Source organism: Oncorhynchus nerka, unplaced genomic scaffold (genome assembly GCF_034236695.1).
Source record: "Oncorhynchus nerka isolate Pitt River unplaced genomic scaffold, Oner_Uvic_2.0 unplaced_scaffold_1084, whole genome shotgun sequence".
Taxonomy (NCBI): domain Eukaryota; kingdom Metazoa; phylum Chordata; class Actinopteri; order Salmoniformes; family Salmonidae; genus Oncorhynchus; species Oncorhynchus nerka.
The window spans coordinates 184,915-204,265 of record NW_027040232.1 but is presented as its reverse complement, the minus strand read 5'-3'; the positions used below and the strand labels follow the sequence as shown (position 1 = coordinate 204,265).

The 19,351-nt window shown below is 46.9% G+C and overlaps 1 protein-coding gene across 1 annotated transcript; it reads right to left on the bottom strand.

The window, feature by feature from the left end:
* Positions 1–112: 112 nt before the first annotated feature.
* On the bottom strand, positions 113–14,118 carry LOC135570132 (caspase b-like). Its single transcript, XM_065016202.1, has 5 exons — positions 14,011–14,118; positions 13,365–13,453; positions 902–977; positions 321–594; positions 113–181 (listed from the first exon to the last, which is right to left on the bottom strand). The coding sequence occupies exons 1-5, from the start codon at positions 14,023–14,025 to the stop codon at positions 147–149; spliced, it is 489 nt and encodes a 162-aa protein (XP_064872274.1). The 5' UTR covers positions 14,026–14,118; the 3' UTR covers positions 113–146.
* Positions 14,119–19,351: the final 5,233 nt, after the last annotated feature.

Below are 19,351 nucleotides of genomic sequence, written 5' to 3'. Positions count from 1 at the left end.
GTAGAACTCACTGTTAACTGTAGCACACACACTTCAGACAGCATGTGGCTGTGATCTATATGTGGTTTTGTCCGCAATGACATTTGACCTCTGACATGGCCACTAGCCTTACCCTCATTACTACATCCTCCTTCCTCCTTCTCCATTCATCTGTCTGATGAGTCTCTCCACCATGTTGTTACTGTGGCAGATACAGGTATAGAAGAGAAGTGAAGAGAGGGGTAATGGTATATTTGTTGTATTACATGATCAATTATTCATTTAAATCATGTTGTCTTTTGTTTGAAGGAACGTTTGACACATTTTCTTAACAGTGTTACCTCTAGTGTGATCTCTCTCTAACTTCTCTGCCAGATAATTTCGGTCCACCTCCCTCAGGATCTTCAGTGTGTTCTCTACAGCTCCCTCAGGGCCGTATCTCTTCACCATCTGATCCACTGTGTCCTGTCTGTCAGTGTTCTCCAGCTGGCTCTCTGGGATGAGAGGAAAGCTGAACATCCTGCTACTAGTCAGGTAAAACTGGAATCTCCTCAACTCATCTGGGTTCATCTCCTCCAGAGTGGTCAGCAGCAGAGCTGGACCATCCAATGTTTTCTAAAACAACAAAGATAACAACAGTGAGGAAGGAATATAAAACCTGACAACTGAAATAAAATAAAGAACATGAATATATTCATATTGTTAAGACGTACTATAATATTTCTACTGGTCTCTCAATATCACATATCATCATGAAATACATTAGAACATTACACACACACACACACACACACACACACACACACACACACACACACACACACACACACACACACACACACACACACACACACACACACACACACACACACACACACACACACACACACACACACTCTTACCGAGTAACCTACCTACCTACCTTTCCCACATTCAGCATCTCCAGCCTAGAGATCACAGTCTCCAGACTACGACACTTCTCTCCAGACGGGGTCAACCTGGACACAGGAAACAGTCACACACTGTTCTGTTCCCCTACACCACCACTACCAGCTGTGGTCACTACACTGTTCTGTTCCCCTACACCACCACCACATGCTGTGGTCACTACACTGTTCTGTTCCCCTACACCACCACCACCACATGCTGTGGTCACTACACTGTTCTGTTCCCCTACACCACCACCACATGCTGTGGTCACTACACTGTTCTGTTCCCCTACACCACCACCACATGCTGTGGTCACTACACTGTTCTGTTCCCCTACACCACCACCACATGCTGTGGTCACTACACTGTTCTGTTCCCCTACACCACCACATGCTGTGGTCACTACACTGTTCTGTTCCCCTACACCACCACCACCACCACCACCACCACATGCTGTGGTCACTACACTGTTCTGTTCCCCTACACCACCACCACCACCACCACATGCTGTGGTCACTACACTGTTCTGTTCCCCTACACCACCACCACATGCTGTGGTCACTACACTGTTCTGTTCCCCTACTACACCACCACATGCTGTGGTCACTACACTGTTCTGTTCCCCTACACCACCACTACATGCTGTGGTCACTACACTGTTCTGTTCCCCTACACCACCACATGCTGTGGTCCCTACACTGTTCTGTTCCCCTACAGCACCACCACATGCTGTGGTCACTACACTGTTCTGTTCCCTACACCACCACCATGCTGTGGTCACTACACTGTTCTGTTCCCTACACCACACATGCCATGGTCCCTTTAGTGCTACACTGTTCTGTTCCCCTACAGCACCACCACATGCTGTGGTCACTACACTGTTCTGTTCCCCTACACCACCACCACATGCTGTGGTCACTACACTGTTCTGTTCCCCTACACCACCACCACATGCTGTGGTCACTACACTGTTCTGTTCCCCTACACCTCTACATGCTGTGGTCACTACACTGTTCTGTTCCCCTACAGCACCACTACATGCTGTGGTCACTACACTGTTCTGTTCCCCTACACCACCACATGCTGTGGTCACTACACTGTTCTGTTCCCCTACACCACCACCACCACCACCACCACATGCTGTGGTCACTACACTGTTCTGTTCCCCTACACCACCACCACCACCACATGCTGTGGTCACTACATTTACATTTACATTTAAGTCATTTAGCAGACGCTCTTATCCAGAGCGAGTTACAGCACCACTACATGCTGTGGTCACTACACTGTTCTGTTCCCCTACACCACTACCACATGCTGTGGTCACTACACTGTTCTGTTCCCCTACACCACCACCACATGCTGTGGTCACTACACTGTTCTGTTCCCCTACAGCACCACCACATGCTGTGGTCACTACACTGTTCTGTTCCCCTACACCACTACATGCTGTGGTCACTACACTGTTCTGTTACCCTACACCACCACATGCTGTGGTCACTACACTGTTCTGTTACCCTACACCACCACATGCTGTGGTCACTACACTGTTCTGTTCCCCTACACCACCACCACATGCTGTGGTCACTACACTGTTCTGTTCCCCTACACCACCACCACATGCTGTGGTCACTACACTGTTCTGTTCCCCTACACCACCACATGCTGTGGTCACTACACTGTTCTGTTCCCCTACACCACCACCACCACCACCACATGCTGTGGTCACTACACTGTTCTGTTCCCCTACACCACCACCACATGCTGTGGTCACTACACTGTTCTGTTTCACCACCACCACCACCACCACATGCTGTGGTCACTACACTGTTCTGTTCCTACACACCACTACATGCTGTGGTCACTACACTGTTCTGTTCTACACCCCACATGCTGTGGTCACTACACTGTTCTGTTCCCTACACCACCACATGCTGTGGTCACTACACTGTTCTGTTCCCCTACACCACCACACACATGCTGTGGTCACTACACTGTTTTGTTCCCCTACACCACCACCACATGCTGTGGTCACTACACTGTTCTGTTCCCCCACCACCACTACATGCTGTGGTCACTACACTGTTCTGTTCCCCACAGCACCACCACATGCTGTGGTCCCTACACTGTTCTGTTCCCTACAGCACCACCACATGCTGTGGTCACTACACTGTTCTGTTCCCCTACACCACCACCACATGCTGTGGTCACTACACTGTTCTGTTCCCCTACAGCACCACTACATGCTGTGGTCACTACACTGTTCTGTTCCCCTACACCACCACATGCTGTGGTCACTACACTGTTCTGTTCCCCTACACCACCACCACATGCTGTGGTCACTACACTGTTCTGTTCCCCTACACCACCACCACATGCTGTGGTCACTACACTGTTCTGTTCCCCTACACACCACCACCACATGCTGTGGTCACTACACTGTTCTGTTTCCCCTACACCACCCCCACATGCTGTGGTCACTACACTGTTCTGTTCCCCTACACCACCACTACATGCTGTGGTCACTACACTGTTCTGTTCCCTACACCACCACACATGCTGTGGTCACTACACTGTTCTGTTCCCCTACACCACCACCACATGCTGTGGTCACTACACTGTTCTGTTCCCTACACCACCACATGCTGTGGTCCCTACACTGTTCTGTTCCCCTACAGCACCACCACATGCTGTGGTCACTGCACTGTTCTGTTCCCCTACACCACCACCACATGCTGTGGTCACTACACTGTTCTGTTCCCCCTACACCACTACATGCTGGTCCCTACACTGTTCTGTTCCCCTACAGCACCACTCACATGCTGTGGTCCCTACACTGTTCTGTTCACCCTACACCACCACCACATGCTGTGGTCACTACACTGTTCTGTTCCCCTACACACCACATGCTGTGGTCCCTACACTGTTCTGTTCCCCTACAGCACCACCACATGCTGTGGTCCCTTTACACTGTTCTGTTCCCTACACCACCACCACATGCTGTGGTCACTACACTGTTCTGTTCCCCTACACCACCACCACATGCTGTGGTCACTACACTGTTCTGTTCCCCTACACCACCACCACATGCTGTGGTCACTACACTGTTCTGTTCCCCTACAGCACCACCACATGCTGTGGTCACTACACTGTTCTGTTCCTACACCACCACCATGCTGTGGTCACTACACTGTTCTGTTCCCTACACCACCCCCACATGCTGTGGTCACTACACTGTTCTGTTCCCCACACCACCACTACATGCTGTGGTCACTACACTGTTCTGTTCCCCTACACCACCACATGCTGTGGTCACTACACTGTTCTGTTCCCTACACCACCACCACATGCTGTGGTCACTACACTGTTCTGTTCCCCTACACCACCACTACATGCTGTGGTCACTACACTGTTCTGTTCCCCTACACCACCACCACATGCTGTGGTCACTACACTGTTCTGTTCCCCTACACCACCACCACATGCTGTGGTCACTACACTGTTCTGTTCCCCTACACCACCACATGCTGTGGTCCCTACACTGTTCTGTTCCCCTACAGCACTCACCACATGCTGTGGTCACTTACACTGTTCTGTTCCCCTACACCACCACCATGCTGTGGTCACTACACTGTTCTGTTCCCCTACACCACTACATGCTGTGTGTTCTGTCCCTACACTGTTCTGTTCCCCTACAGCACCACCACATGCTGTGGTCCTACACTGTTCTGTTCCCCTACACCACCACTACATGCTGTGGTCACTACACTGTTCTGTTTCTACACCACCACATGCTGTGGTCCCTATACTGTTCTGTTCCCCTACAGCACCACCACATGCTGTGGTCACTACACAATTCTGTTCCCCTACACCACCACCACATGCTGTGGTCACTACACTGTTCTGTTCCCCTACACCACCACACATGCTGTGGTCACTACACTGTTCTGTTCCCCTACAGCACCACCACATGCTGTGGTCACTACACTGTTCTGTTCCCACCACACCACCACATGCTGTGGTCACTACACTGTTCTGTTCCCCTACACCACCACCACATGTATAGTGGTCACTACACTGTTCTGTTCCCTACACCACCCCCACATGCTGTGGTCACTACACTGTTCTGTTCCCCTACACCACCACTACATGCTGTGGTCACTACACTGTTCTGTTCCCCTACACCACCACATGCTGTGGTCACTACACTGTTCTGTTCCCCTACACCACCACCACATGCTGTGGTCACTACACTGTTCTGTTCCCCTACACCACCACTACATGCTGTGGTCACTACACTGTTCTGTTCCCCTACACCACCACATGCTGTGGTCCCTACACTGTTCTGTTCCCCTACAGCACCACCACATGCTGTGGTCACTACACTGTTCTGTTCCCCTACACCACCACCCCACATGCTGTGGTCACTACACTGTTCTGTTCCCTACACCACCACCACATGCTGTGGTCACTACACTGTTCTGTTCCCCTACAGCACCACCACATGCTGTGGTCACTACACTGTTCTGTTCCCCTACACCACCACCACATGCTGTGGTCACTACACTGTTCTGTTCCCCTACACCACCACCACATGCTGTGGTCACTACACTGTTCTGTTCCCCTACACCACCCCCATGCTGTGGTCACTACACTGTTCTGTTCCCCTACACCACCACTACATGCTGTGGTCACTACACTGTTCTGTTCCCTACACCACCCACATGCTGTGGTCACTATACTGTTCTGTTCCCTACACCACCACCACATGCTGTGGTCACTACACTGTTCTGTTCCCCTACACCACCACTACATGCTGGTCACTACACTGTTCTGTTCCCTACACCACCACATGCTGTGGTCCCACATGCTGTACAGTCACACACACTGTTCTGTTCCCACACCACCACCACATGCCAGGTCACTACACTATTCTGTTCCCCTACACCACCACCACATGCTGTGGTCCTACACTGTTCTGTTCCCTACAGCACCACCACATGCTGTGGTCACTACACTGTTCTGTTCCCTACACCACCACCACATGCTGTGGTCACTACACTGTTCTGTTCCCCACCACCACCACATGCTGTGGTCCCTACACTGTTCTGTTCCCTACAGCACCACCACATGCTGTGGTCCTACACTGTTCTGTTCCCCTACACCACCACCACATGCTGTGGTCACTACACTGTTCTGTTCCCTACACCACCACATGCTGTGGTCCCTACACTGTTCTGTTCCCCTACAGCACCACCACATGCTGTGGTCACTACACTGTTCTGTTCCCCTACACCACCACCACATGCTGTGGTCACTACACTGTTCTGTTCCCCTACACCACCACCACATGCTGGGTCACTACACTGTTCTGTTCCCCTACAGCACCACCACATGCTGTGGTCACTACACTGTTCTGTTCCCCTACACCACCACCACATGCTGTGGTCACTACACTGTTCTGTTCCCCTACACCACCACCACATGCTGTGGTCACTACACTGTTCTGTTCCCCTACACCACCCCCACATGCTGTGGTCACTACACTGTTCTGTTCCCCTACACCACCACTACATGCTGTGGTCACTACACTGTTCTGTTCCCCTACACCACCACATGCTGTGGTCACTACACTGTTCTGTTCCCCTACACCACCACCACATGCTGTGGTCACTACACTGTTCTGTTCCCCTACACCACCACTACATGCTGTGGTCACTACACTGTTCTGTTCCCCTACACCACCACCACATGCTGTGGTCACTACACTGTTCTGTTCCCCTACACCACCACCACATGCTGTGGTCACTACACTGTTCTGTTCCCCTACACCACCACATGCTGTGGTCCCTACACTGTTCTGTTCCCCTACAGCACCACCACATGCTGTGGTCACTACACTGTTCTGTTCCCCTACACCACCACCACATGCTGTGGTCACTACACTGTTCTGTTCCCCTACACCACTACATGCTGTGGTCCCTACACTGTTCTGTTCCCCTACAGCACCACCACATGCTGTGGTCCCTACACTGTTCTGTTCCCCTACACCACCACCACATGCATGGTCACTACACTGTTCTGTTCCCTACACCACCACCACATGCTGTGGTCACTACACTGTTCTGTTCCCCTACAGCCACCACACATGCTGTGGTCACTACACTGTTCTGTTCCCTACACACCACCACATGCTGTGGTCACTACACTGTTCTGTTCCCCTACACCACCACCACATGCTGTGGTCACTACACTGTTCTGTTCCCCTACACCACCCCCACATGCTGTGGTCACTACACTGTTCTGTTCCCCTACACCACCACTACATGCTGTGGTCACTACACTGTTCTGTTCCCCTACACCACCACATGCTGTGGTCACTACACTGTTCTGTTCCCTACACACCACACATGCTGTGGTCACTACACTGTTCTGTTCCCCTACACCACCACTACATGCTGTGGTCACTACACTGTTCTGTTCCCCTACACCACCACATGCTGTGGTCCCTACACTGTTCTGTTCCCCTACAGCACCACCACATGCTGTGGTCACTACACTGTTCTGTTCCCCTACACCACCACCACATGCTGTGGTCACTACACTGTTCTGTTCCCCTACACCACCACCACATGCTGTGGTCACTACACTGTTCTGTTCCCCTACACCACCACATGCTGTGGTCACTACACTGTTCTGTTCCCTACACCACCACTACATGCTGTGGTCACTACACTGTTCTGTTCCCCTACACCACCACACACATGCTGTGGGTCACTACACTATTCTGTTCCCCTACACCACCACACATGCTGTGGTCACTACACTGTTCTGTTCCCCTACACCACCACTACATGCTGTGGTCACTACACTGTTCTGTTCCCTACACCACACCACATGCTGTGGTCACTATACTGTTCTGTTCCCCTACACCACCACCACATGCTGTGGTCACTACACTGTTCTGTTCCCCTACACCACCACCACATGCTGTGGTCACTACACTGTTTCTGTTCCCTACACCACCACCACATGCTGTGGTCACTACACTGTTCTGTTCCCCTACACCACCACCACATGCTGTGGTCACTACACTGTTCTGTTTCCCCTCACCACCACATGCTGTGGTCCCTACACTGTTCTGTTCCCCTACAGCACCACCACATGCTGTGGTCACTACACTGTTCTGTTCCCCTACACCACCACCACATGCTGTGGTCACTACACTGTTCTGTTCCCCTACACCACTACATGCTGTGGTCCCTACACTGTTCTGTTCCCCTACAGCACCACCACATGCTGTGGTCCCTACACTGTTCTGTTCCCCTACACCACCACCACATGCTGTGGTCACTACACTGTTCTGTTCCCCTACACCACCACATGCTGTGGTCCCTACACTGTTCTGTTCCCCTACAGCACCACCACATGCTGTGGTCACTACACTGTTCTGTTCCCCTACACCACCACCACATGCTGTGGTCACTACACTGTTCTGTTCCCCTACACCACCACCACATGCTGTGGTCACTACACTGTTCTGTTCCCCTACAGCACCACCACATGCTGTGGTCACTACACTGTTCTGTTCCCCTACACCACCACCACATGCTGTGGTCACTACACTGTTCTGTTCCCCTACACCACCACCACATGCTGTGGTCACTACACTGTTCTGTTCCCCTACACCACCCCCACATGCTGTGGTCACTACACTGTTCTGTTCCCCTACACCACCACTACATGCTGTGGTCACTACACTGTTCTGTTCCCCTACACCACCACATGCTGTGGTCACTACACTGTTCTGTTCCCCTACACCACCACATGCTGTGGTCACTACACTGTTCTGTTCCCTACACCACCACTACATGCTGTGGTCACTACACTGTTCTGTTCCCCTACACCACCACCACATGCTGTGGTCACTACACTGTTCTGTTCCCCTACACCACCACATGCTGTGGTCCCTACACTGTTCTGTTCCCCTACAGCACCACCACATGCTGTGGTCACTACACTGTTCTGTTCCCCTACACCACCACATGCTGTGGTCACTACACTGTTCTGTTCCCCTACACCACTACATGCTGTGGTCCCTACACTGTTCTGTTCCCCTACAGCACCACCACATGCTGTGGTCCCTACACTGTTCTGTTCCCCTACACCACCACCACATGCTGTGGTCACTACACTGTTCTGTTCCCCTACACCACCACATGCTGTGGTCCCTACACTGTTCTGTTCCCCTACAGCACCACCACATGCTGTGGTCACTACACTGTTCTGTTCCCCTACACCACCACCACATGCTGTGGTCACTACACTGTTCTGTTCCCTACACCACCACATGCTGTGGTCACTACACTGTTCTGTTCCCCTACAGCACCACCACATGCTGTGGTCACTACACTGTTCTGTTCCCTACACCACCACATGCTGTGGTCACTACACTGTTCTGTTCCCCTACACCACCACCACATGCTGTGGTCACTACACTGTTCTGTTCCCCTACACCACCCCCACATGCTGTGGTCACTACACTGTTATGTTCCCCTACACCACCACTACATGCTGTGGTCACTACACTGTTCTGTTCCCCTACACCACCACTACATGCTGTGGTCTCTACACTGTTCTGTTCCCCTACTACACCACCACCACATGCTGTGGTCTCTACACTGTTCTGTTCCCCTACACCACCACTACATGCTGTGGTCACTACACTGTTCTGTTCCCCTACACCACCACCACATGCTGTGGTCACTACACTGTTCTGTTCCCCTACACCACCACCACATGCTGTGGTCACTACACTGTTCTGTTCCCCTACACCACCACCACATGCTGTGGTCACTACACTGTTCTGTTCCCCTACACCACCACCACATGCTGTGGTCACTACACTGTTCTGTTCCCCTACAGCACCACCACATGCTGTGGTCCCTACACTGTTCTGTTCCCCTACACCACCACCACATGCTGTGGTCCCTACACTGTTCTGTTCCCCTACACCACCACCACATGCTGTGGTCACTACACTGTTCTGTTCCCTACACCACCACCACATGCTGTGGTCACTACACTGTTCTGTTCCCCTACACCACCACTACATGCTGTGGTCACTACACTGTTCTGTTCCCTACACCACCACCACATGCTGTGGTCACTACACTGTTCTGTTCCCCTACACCACTACATGCTGTGGTCACTACACTGTTCTGTTCCCCTACAGCACCACTACATGCTGTGGTCACTACACTGTTCTGTTCCCCTACACCACCACATGCTGTGGTCACTACACTGTTCTGTTCCCCTACACCACCACATGCTGTGGTCACTACACTGTTCTGTTCCCCTACACCACCACCACATGCTGTGGTCACTACACTGTTCTGTTCCCCTACACCACTACATGCTGTGGTCACTACACTGTTCTGTTCCCCTACACCACCACTACATGCTGTGGTCACTACACTGTTCTGTTCCCCTACACCACCACCACTACATGCTGTGGTCACTACACTGTTCTGTTCCCCTACACCACCACCACCACATGCTGTGGTCACTACACTGTTCTGTTCCCCTACACCACCACCACATGCTGTGGTCACTACACTGTTCTGTTCCCCTACACCACCACTACATGCTGTGGTCCCTACACTGTTCTGTTCCCCTACACCACCACATGCTGTGGTCACTACACTGTTCTGTCGGTATCAAACTTGAAGAAACGCTTTGAGGTAAGGATGACGGCTATACGGATATCACTTAATATTGATCTACATAGCTCATTGATCACACCGCTGCTCTCTCATTTAGCTTACGGATTGTGGTGGTTGTGGATGGCTGATAACAAATCTAAATGTGTATTTTAACCCAATAATGGTTGAATTCAAGAAGTTTAAGCTGAGAAAATGCGCTCTTGCAACAGCTGCATAGTGTGGATCCCAGCCTATAGAATAACAGCTGCATAGTGTGGATCCCAGCCTATGGAATAACAGCTGCATAGTGTGGATCCCAGCCTATGGAATAACAGCTGCATAGTGTGGGACAACAGCTGCATAGTGTGGATCCCAGCCTGTGGGACAACAGCTGCATAGTGTGGATCCCAGCCTGTGGGACAACAGCTGCATAGTGTGGATCCCAGCCTATAGAATAACAGCTGCATAGTGTGGATCCCAGCCTATAGAATAACAGCTGCATAGTGTGGATCCCAGCCTATAGAATAACAGCTGCATAGTGCGGATCCCAGCCTATAGAATAACAGCTGCATAGTGCAGATCCCAGCCTATAGAATAACAGCTGCATAGTGTGGATCCCAGCCTATAGAATAACAGCTGCATAGTGAGGATCCCAGCCTATAGAATAACAGCTGTATAGTGTGGATCCCAGCCTATAGAATAACAGCTGCATAGTGAGGATCCCAGCCTATAGAATAACAGCTGCATAGTGTGGATCCCAGCCTATAGAATAACAGCTGCATAGTGTGGATCCCAGCCTATAGAATAACAGCTGCATAGTGAGGATCCCAGCCTATAGAATAACAGCTGTATAGTGTGGATCCCAGCCTATAGAATAACAGCTGCATAGTGAGGATCCCAGCCTATAGAATAACAGCTGCATAGTGTGGATCCCAGCCTATAGAATAACAGCTGCATAGTGAGGATCCCAGCCTATAGAATAAAAGCTGCATAGTGAGGATCCCAGCCTATGGAATAACAGCTGCATAGTGAGGATCCCAGCCTATAGAATAACAGCTGCATAGTGAGGATCCCAGCCTATGGAATAACAGCTGCATAGTGTGGATCCCAGCCTATAGAATAACAGCTGCATAGTGCAGATCCCAGCCTATAGAATAACAGCTGCATAGTGTGGATCCCAGCCTATAGAATAACAGCTGCATAGTGCAGATCCCAGCCTATAGAATAACAGCTGCATAGTGAGGATCCCAGCCTATAGAATAACAGCTGCATAGTGAGGATCCCAGCCTATGGAATAACAGCTGCATAGTGTGGATCCCAGCCTATAGAATAACAGCTGCATAGTGTGGATCCCAGCCTATAGAATAACAGCTGCATAGTGTGGATCCCAGCCTATAGAATAAAAGCTGCATAGTGAGGATCCCAGCCTATAGAATAACAGCTGCATAGTGTGGATCCCAGCCTATAGAATAACAGCTGCATAGTGAGGATCCCAGCCTATAGAATAACAGCTGCATAGTGAGGATCCCAGCCTATAGAATAACAGCTGCATAGTGAGGATCCCAGCCTATAGAATAACAGCTGTATAGTGTGGATCCCAGCCTATAGAATAACAGCTGCATAGTGAGGATCCCAGCCTATAGAATAACAGCTGCATAGTGTGGATCCCAGCCTATAGAATAACAGCTGCATAGTGAGGATCCCAGCCTATAGAATAACAGCTGTATAGTGTGGATCCCAGCCTATAGAATAACAGCTGCATAGTGAGGATCCCAGCCTATAGAATAACAGCTGCATAGTGAGGATCCCAGCCTGTGGAATAAAAGTGGGGCTTTTTTTCCTAAAACTTTTGATAGGCTTAAAGGGCCAATCTGTAGTTGCTACATCCATTTTTGGACTTCAAAAGTTTGGACACTCCTCATTCAAGGGTTTTTCTTTATTTGGACTATTTTCTACATTGTCGAATAATAGTGAAGACATCAAAACTATGAAATAACACATAAGGAATCATGTAGTAACCAAACAAAGTGTTGAACAAATAAAAATATATGTTGTATTTGAGATTCTTCAAAGTAGCGACCCTTTGCCTTGATGACAGCATTGCACACTCTTGGCAAAGCACCGTTCCATGAGAACAGCATTTACTTTTCAACTCGAATCAATGAGGCGAATCAGTCCTCCATGACAACAAAATCATAAAGAGAGTAGACTGGCTAACTCCGTAGTTTTGGGGTCATGCTCAGGTTACACACTTTGGCTAATCTATACTTCCATATTTCCAAGTCCTGTTCTTGAAGATCAAGGGGTATAACATTATTGGAATGACTGGAAATCTGATAGACTTTGGTTTTTAATGTAAATATATAATTGAATCATATTATTATATGAAGTGGAAAGTGATGGGTTAGAAGACGCCTACATAACCAACCCATAAAGTCACATTTTCCATCCATATATGGCCAGCTATGGAAACATTAACATTGATTTATCCTGCAATAGATGTCGTTCCAATGTTAACATACATTATTGTCTTCTTCTAATGGCTCTTAAGGGGAAAGTAATCTAAAAGTAACGGAGTGTAATCAGATTAAGTTATTGAGTTTGTGGGTAACCGTTACCGATTACATTTCTGGACAGATAACATGTAACTGTGACGGATCACATTTAGAAAGTAACCTTCCCAACCCTGACGGTTTATTTGAGCCAACCCATAATTCTCACCCTGGACTAATATCCTCTATGTTCACTCACATTCCAGAAGAGGTGATGGACGGTTCACTGGACGTCTCTTCACTCTCCTTCCCTGCTGGCTTCTGTTCCTTCTCAGAGGCAGCTACCACCTACACACACACACACACACACACACACACAGACACACACACAGTCTGTCTTGTCTGCAGTCTTTTCTACTGAGGACCACACCAGGTTAGGGTCTAGGTGTGTAATAAAACTTAATGGATGAGATAGTCATTGTTGAGATCACTAGTTCTCTTGACAACATCACTTGATTGTAAATCGCAACAATTTACCAGTTAATTAACGTTACAAAGTACATTCTAATCTATTTCCGCTTTATTCGCTCGTTCGAATGACGTGCCAAGTACTAGCTATACATTACTATGACATTACTGCGTTATGAATTCATAGCAAGATTAGAATATATAGTTCATAGGCCTACATTAATGTCTATTACATCACATGTTATTGCATTTCATCACGTAAATCACTATTTCCGTTACTTTGATCGAGTCAATCTCGCACTTCCATGTTGCTGTAAAATCAAATATGAAACGGATACAATGTAGCCTACTTAACTGTATCAACAACCTTTTTCAGGGACCTTTACAGATAAAATAGTAACATACTAAGTTTTCCTTTCCGAACTATATTGTCTTACTTTTGATGAGTCCATTTTCAGACACTCCAGGCGCAGCCAGCCGACTGGAAAATAATGAAGCCCGATGGCAGAGCGCTATAGTTACCTTTCGTTTTGAGCAGCCCAGCTCATCCCATGACACATCCTACCTATAGGTCTCTAGTAGTGCGTCGCCCTCTTGTGGACAAACTGACACCAAACCAAAATAGGTGTGAGATTCAGTCAAGAGACCATGGTTAAACCATTCTAATATAGCTGCGAAGTCGATATAACATCTCTGATTATATCCTCCTGATTCAGGGAATCCTCCAACAGTGATTTTGGGAAAACTAGGGAATTTATTAAAACATTCAGCAATTTTGCAACCCTATCTCTAGGGCCCCCTGGTGGTTCAGCAGGACATTACACTGTAATGTGGGAGAAGAGGAAGAGGAGGAGCCATGGGCATGTGATGCTGTGAGGGAGGAATGCGAGAGAGATATAGACACAATGACATTTGAAATGTCTTTATTCTTTTGGAACTTCTGTGAGTGTAATGTTTTCTTTTAATTTTTATTCTTTATCGACTTAACATGTGTTTCCAATGCTGAGAGAGAGAGTATATATGTATATTCATACCTGTTGTCGTGCTATCATCAGACAGGTCAATTCATATCTGTTGTCAATAATATTATTATCATCAGACAGGTCAATTGTAGAAATTAATGATAGTATAAATGTAAATGAATGAATGACTTTGCATTTGTAGCATGAAGTGAGTTGATGACCATGTTTCTGGGGTGGATATGAATTTTGATGTGAAAATCCACTGAACAAAAATATAAATGCAACATGTAAAGTGTTGCTCCCATGTTTCATGAACTGAAATAAAAGATCCCAGAAAAGATCCAAACTCAGGAATATTTCTGTCTGTAATAAAGCCCTTTTGTGGTGAAAAACTCATTCTGATTGGCTTGGCCTGGCTCCCCAGTGGGTGGGCCTGACTCCCAATTGGGTGGGCCTATGCCCTCCATGGCTGCATCCTGCCAAATTGTGAAATCCATAGATTAGAGTTTTATTTATTGATTTAAATTGACCGATTCCCTAATATGAACTGTAACTCAGTAAATTTGTTGAAATTGTTGCATATTTGCATTTATATTTTTGTTCAGTATAGAATAATGCAATCGAAAACACTATATGATATTTTATACACCAGGGTTGTGCTCAAATCTGAATTTTAGAATAGACTCCCATTCAACTCATGAGTTGAAATTATAATTAAATTGGCAACACTGCACAGGATGTAGAATAAGAATTTAAGTGACAGGAAGTATGATTTAATTCAGTGCAATTCAAAGACATTTCACTCAGTCATAGAACATGAGAGTTTACCAAAGAATATCACTTTTCCCTGGAAACAATGTTCATATAATCTATTAAACTTAATGCTTATAATAGACCAGGGTTTCCCAAACTCGGTCCTGGGCTGAGAATATGTACATATAAGTATATGGATGAGCAATGGCCAAGTGGCACAGGCAAGGTGCAGTAGATGGTATAAAACACAGTATATACAGTGGGGCCAAAGTATTTAGTCAGCCACCAATTGTGCAAGTTCTCCCACTTAAAAAGATGAGAGGCCTGTAATTTTCATCATAGGTACACTTCAACTATAACAGACAAAACGAGAAAAAAAAATCCAGAAAATCACATTGTAGGATTTTGAATTAATTTATTTGCAAAATATGACGTGGAGGAGTGTATTAAAATGAATAAAGCTGGTGATACTTCAGTAGACAATATCACAACCCTTTGGACTGATTACATACCCGCTTCTCTGTTGTATTCTTCTTCATCATCATCTTCCTCTTTTCCTTCTTCTTCTCTGCATATTTCTGCCATTTTCAGGATCTCATCTGGACAGCGGGTGGCCTGAACATAGAGACAGAATTAGTACTAAAGGCTCAGCAGTAAATGTCCCCAAGTTGATTTATAGTGGACTGTCTGACTAGTCTCTTATCTCTTACACTCCTCTGCAGGGTTCTTTCTCACCGACACCCTGTTTTCACTGCCATAACTCACACATCTCACATCTTTAATTGTGCTGACCATTTGGAACAATGTAAACATCACTAAATAAAGTGTCAGGATACCAGAGAGTCTGCTGTTACGTTTTTATTGCAGCCAAGACTAAAGACAGTCGCATTCATTCGTGAATGCAATTTCCGAAAATTAACTTTATTTTTTTTTAACCTAATTATTCGATGTTTGCTTTATTTTATTTTAAAACTTTAAATGATCAATTGCATTTCAAGTCATAAATGACTTGTATGCTGTGTGATGACATGAGCGAATTGATTGATACAGTAGCCTATATAAGTATTGAAATATAGGTAAGCTATGGTATTAAGACTAAACAGGATGCGCTCTTAGGCCTACAGCTCGATGGTGTTATACAAGGCTGCTATACTAAGCCTTCTAATGATAATGACATTACCTATTATTATAATGATGATAACAATAATAATTATAATAATAACAATAAGAAAGAGATCAAGATAAAGTAGCATTATTATTATCTCTCCTCTATCTCCCTATCTTATCCTCCCTCTCTCCTCTCTACCTTCTCTTCTTCTGTATACACTGCTAAAGCCATTTTCTATCACTATAAATGTCACGCTTCTGCCTCGAACCCTGGGAAACTCTTCTCCCACTTTCTCCTCCCTCCTTAATCCTCCATCTCCTCCTGCTCTCTCCTCCCTCCTTTCTCCTCCATCTCCTCCTGCTCTCTCCTCCCTCCTTTCTCCTCCATCTCCTCCTGCTCTCTCCTCCCTCCTTTCTCCTCCTGCTCTCTCCTCCCCTCCTTTCTCCTCCATCTCCTCCTGCTCTCTCCTCCCTCCTTTCTCCTCCATCTCCTCCTGCTCTCTCTCCCTCCTTTCTCTCCATCTCCTCCTGCTCTCTCCTCCCTCCTTTCTCCTCCATCTCCTCCTGCTCTCTCCTCCCTCCTTTCTCCTCCATCTCCTCCTGCTCTCTCCTCCCTCCTTTCTCCTCCATCTCCTCCTGCTCTCTCCTCCCTCCTTTCTCCTCCATCTCCTCCTGCTCTCTCCTCCCTCCTTTCTCCTCCATCTCCTCCTGCTCTCTCCTCCCTCCTTTCTCCTCCATCTCCTCCTGCTCTCTCCTCCCTCTCTGCGGATGACTTTGTAAATCACTTTGTAAAAAAAGGTTGATGATATCCGCTCCTCTTTCACTCAGCCCACTGAGTCCACTGGTCCTACTCAGACCCTACACCTTGACCTCTTTCTTCCCTCTCTCTCCAGATGAAATCCTGCGACTAGTGATGTCTGGCTGCCCGAGAACCTGACCACTTGACCATATCCCCTCCTCCCGTCAGACATTCTCCCATTCCTCACTTCCCTCATCAACTCCATTTTGAGACGATGTAGCCAGTATACACTTACTGAAAGTATAATTAATCTAAGATAACTCAAGAAATATGTCATTCATTTACAAGTTTTTGCAGAGGAGAGCATAATTGCGCAATTTTGCATCTGACTAGGATGTTTGGTGGCATGAATATACGGGACAAGGGAGGTCCCGCACGGGACAAACCTATTTAGCCCAATATAAAGGACATCCCGGCTAATTCGGGACAGTTGGCAACCCTATTACAGATATAATATATTTATCCATGAAATAACAGCATACTCAGTTTTCCTTCAACTCAATGTCTTACCATGGACGGATCCGTTTTCAGACACTCCAGACGAGCGAGCCAGCCGAAGAAGAGCGCTACAGTTTACTTTTCGTTTCCAACCGCCCAGCCCATCCTTCTTCTTCGTTGTGGTTTAACGGCGGTTGGCAGCCAATATGTTGCGTCACAGGTGAGATGAGAGAACTCGATCTGGTGACCACTCTGCTACGGTTCTCCCAGGAGGAGGGAGGGTGTAGGACAAGAGAAAACACTAGGCAGAGCCCCGCCTGTTTTGAGCCCCACATGTTTTGCAAACTATATATATATCATTGAGTTAATAAAGCATACAAACATGGTCTCTTTTTTATATTCTTGAGCAAGGCAGCTCCAAAATGCAGGTGTTTCAGCCTAGCTCAGTGCTTTCTGTGGTGGTGGGTCAAGGTCATTGGACACAGATAACTGAAGTCAAATCACGTTATATCTACAGTAGCTTTTGATTGGACTGATCATGTCAACATCTTACTTTCAAAGTCTTAGCTTGCAGTCATCATCACGAATCAAGTCGACAATCTACTGGCAAATCCTCATGTCATATGAAGATAAATAATGAAGAGAAGTTATAGCTAAAACGTATCTGTCCTCATCGGCCATTGGACATAAACATTACACAATAAGTTGGAAATTCAACAATGAGTGGTTTGGAAGGAATCAGTGTGGTAACTGCAAGCATTGCAAAGCAATCTTTAGACTGATATTCAATGGAATGGCTGTGTGCTCCCAAGTCTAAGATTAAGGGTCTATTTTCCTAGTTTAAAATTATAAACACTCGGAATTGTAAATCCGGAACTCGGACCTCATTCTAGAGCTACGACCTGAAGATCACTGACGTCATCATGATTACATTTTTCCAGAGTTCCCAGTTGTCCTGAAAGCACCATACATCCAGAGAATACCAGACTTTGTTGACAAAATTTGCCGATGAAGGACCACCGCGCCACCTTCCTGTTCAAGTGGGCACAGCACAATAAGGTGAATCCAAAATGGTCTTGTATGCTGCTGCATAAATGATGTAATATGCCAGGGAGATGTGTATCCTGTTGGTAAGAAGGTAATACTAAATGCATGTTGTGTAGTAAGCTTGTAGTAGCCCATGTGCCTCACCCTAATAATTAGGTATTTTCTAGAGAAATAATTACTATGTTGTAAATGTTTGTTCTCAATGCATCAGTCAAGTTTAGACTAAAATAAATCAGTCCAATATGATGATGGTTGTGTTGATGATGATGATGATGATGACTGCACTTTGGGACCTGTGACCACAATAATATCATGATAACAGTTTTTCTTAATTCAATGAAATGAAGGATTTGATGAATGAATGGATCAGATAAATGTGTTTATGTAGGGATAATGACGTGGAAATGTTAAACGCTTAAAAATATGCAGTGTAGTCTACTGTAAATCAAATCAAATGTTTATTCATCACGTGCACAGGATACAGCGGGTGTAAATGACACAGGGAAATGCTTGTAAGTTTCTATCTACGAAGATGTAAAAAATATGTCCCTTATTTGACCTTTAAAAAGTAAAGTCCCCAAACTTTCCCTGAGCAGTGACTTCACCTGAGACATGAGGCTCATTCAAGACAGTTAAAGTGATTACGTTTTAGCCAGTAGATCTGACAGTGGG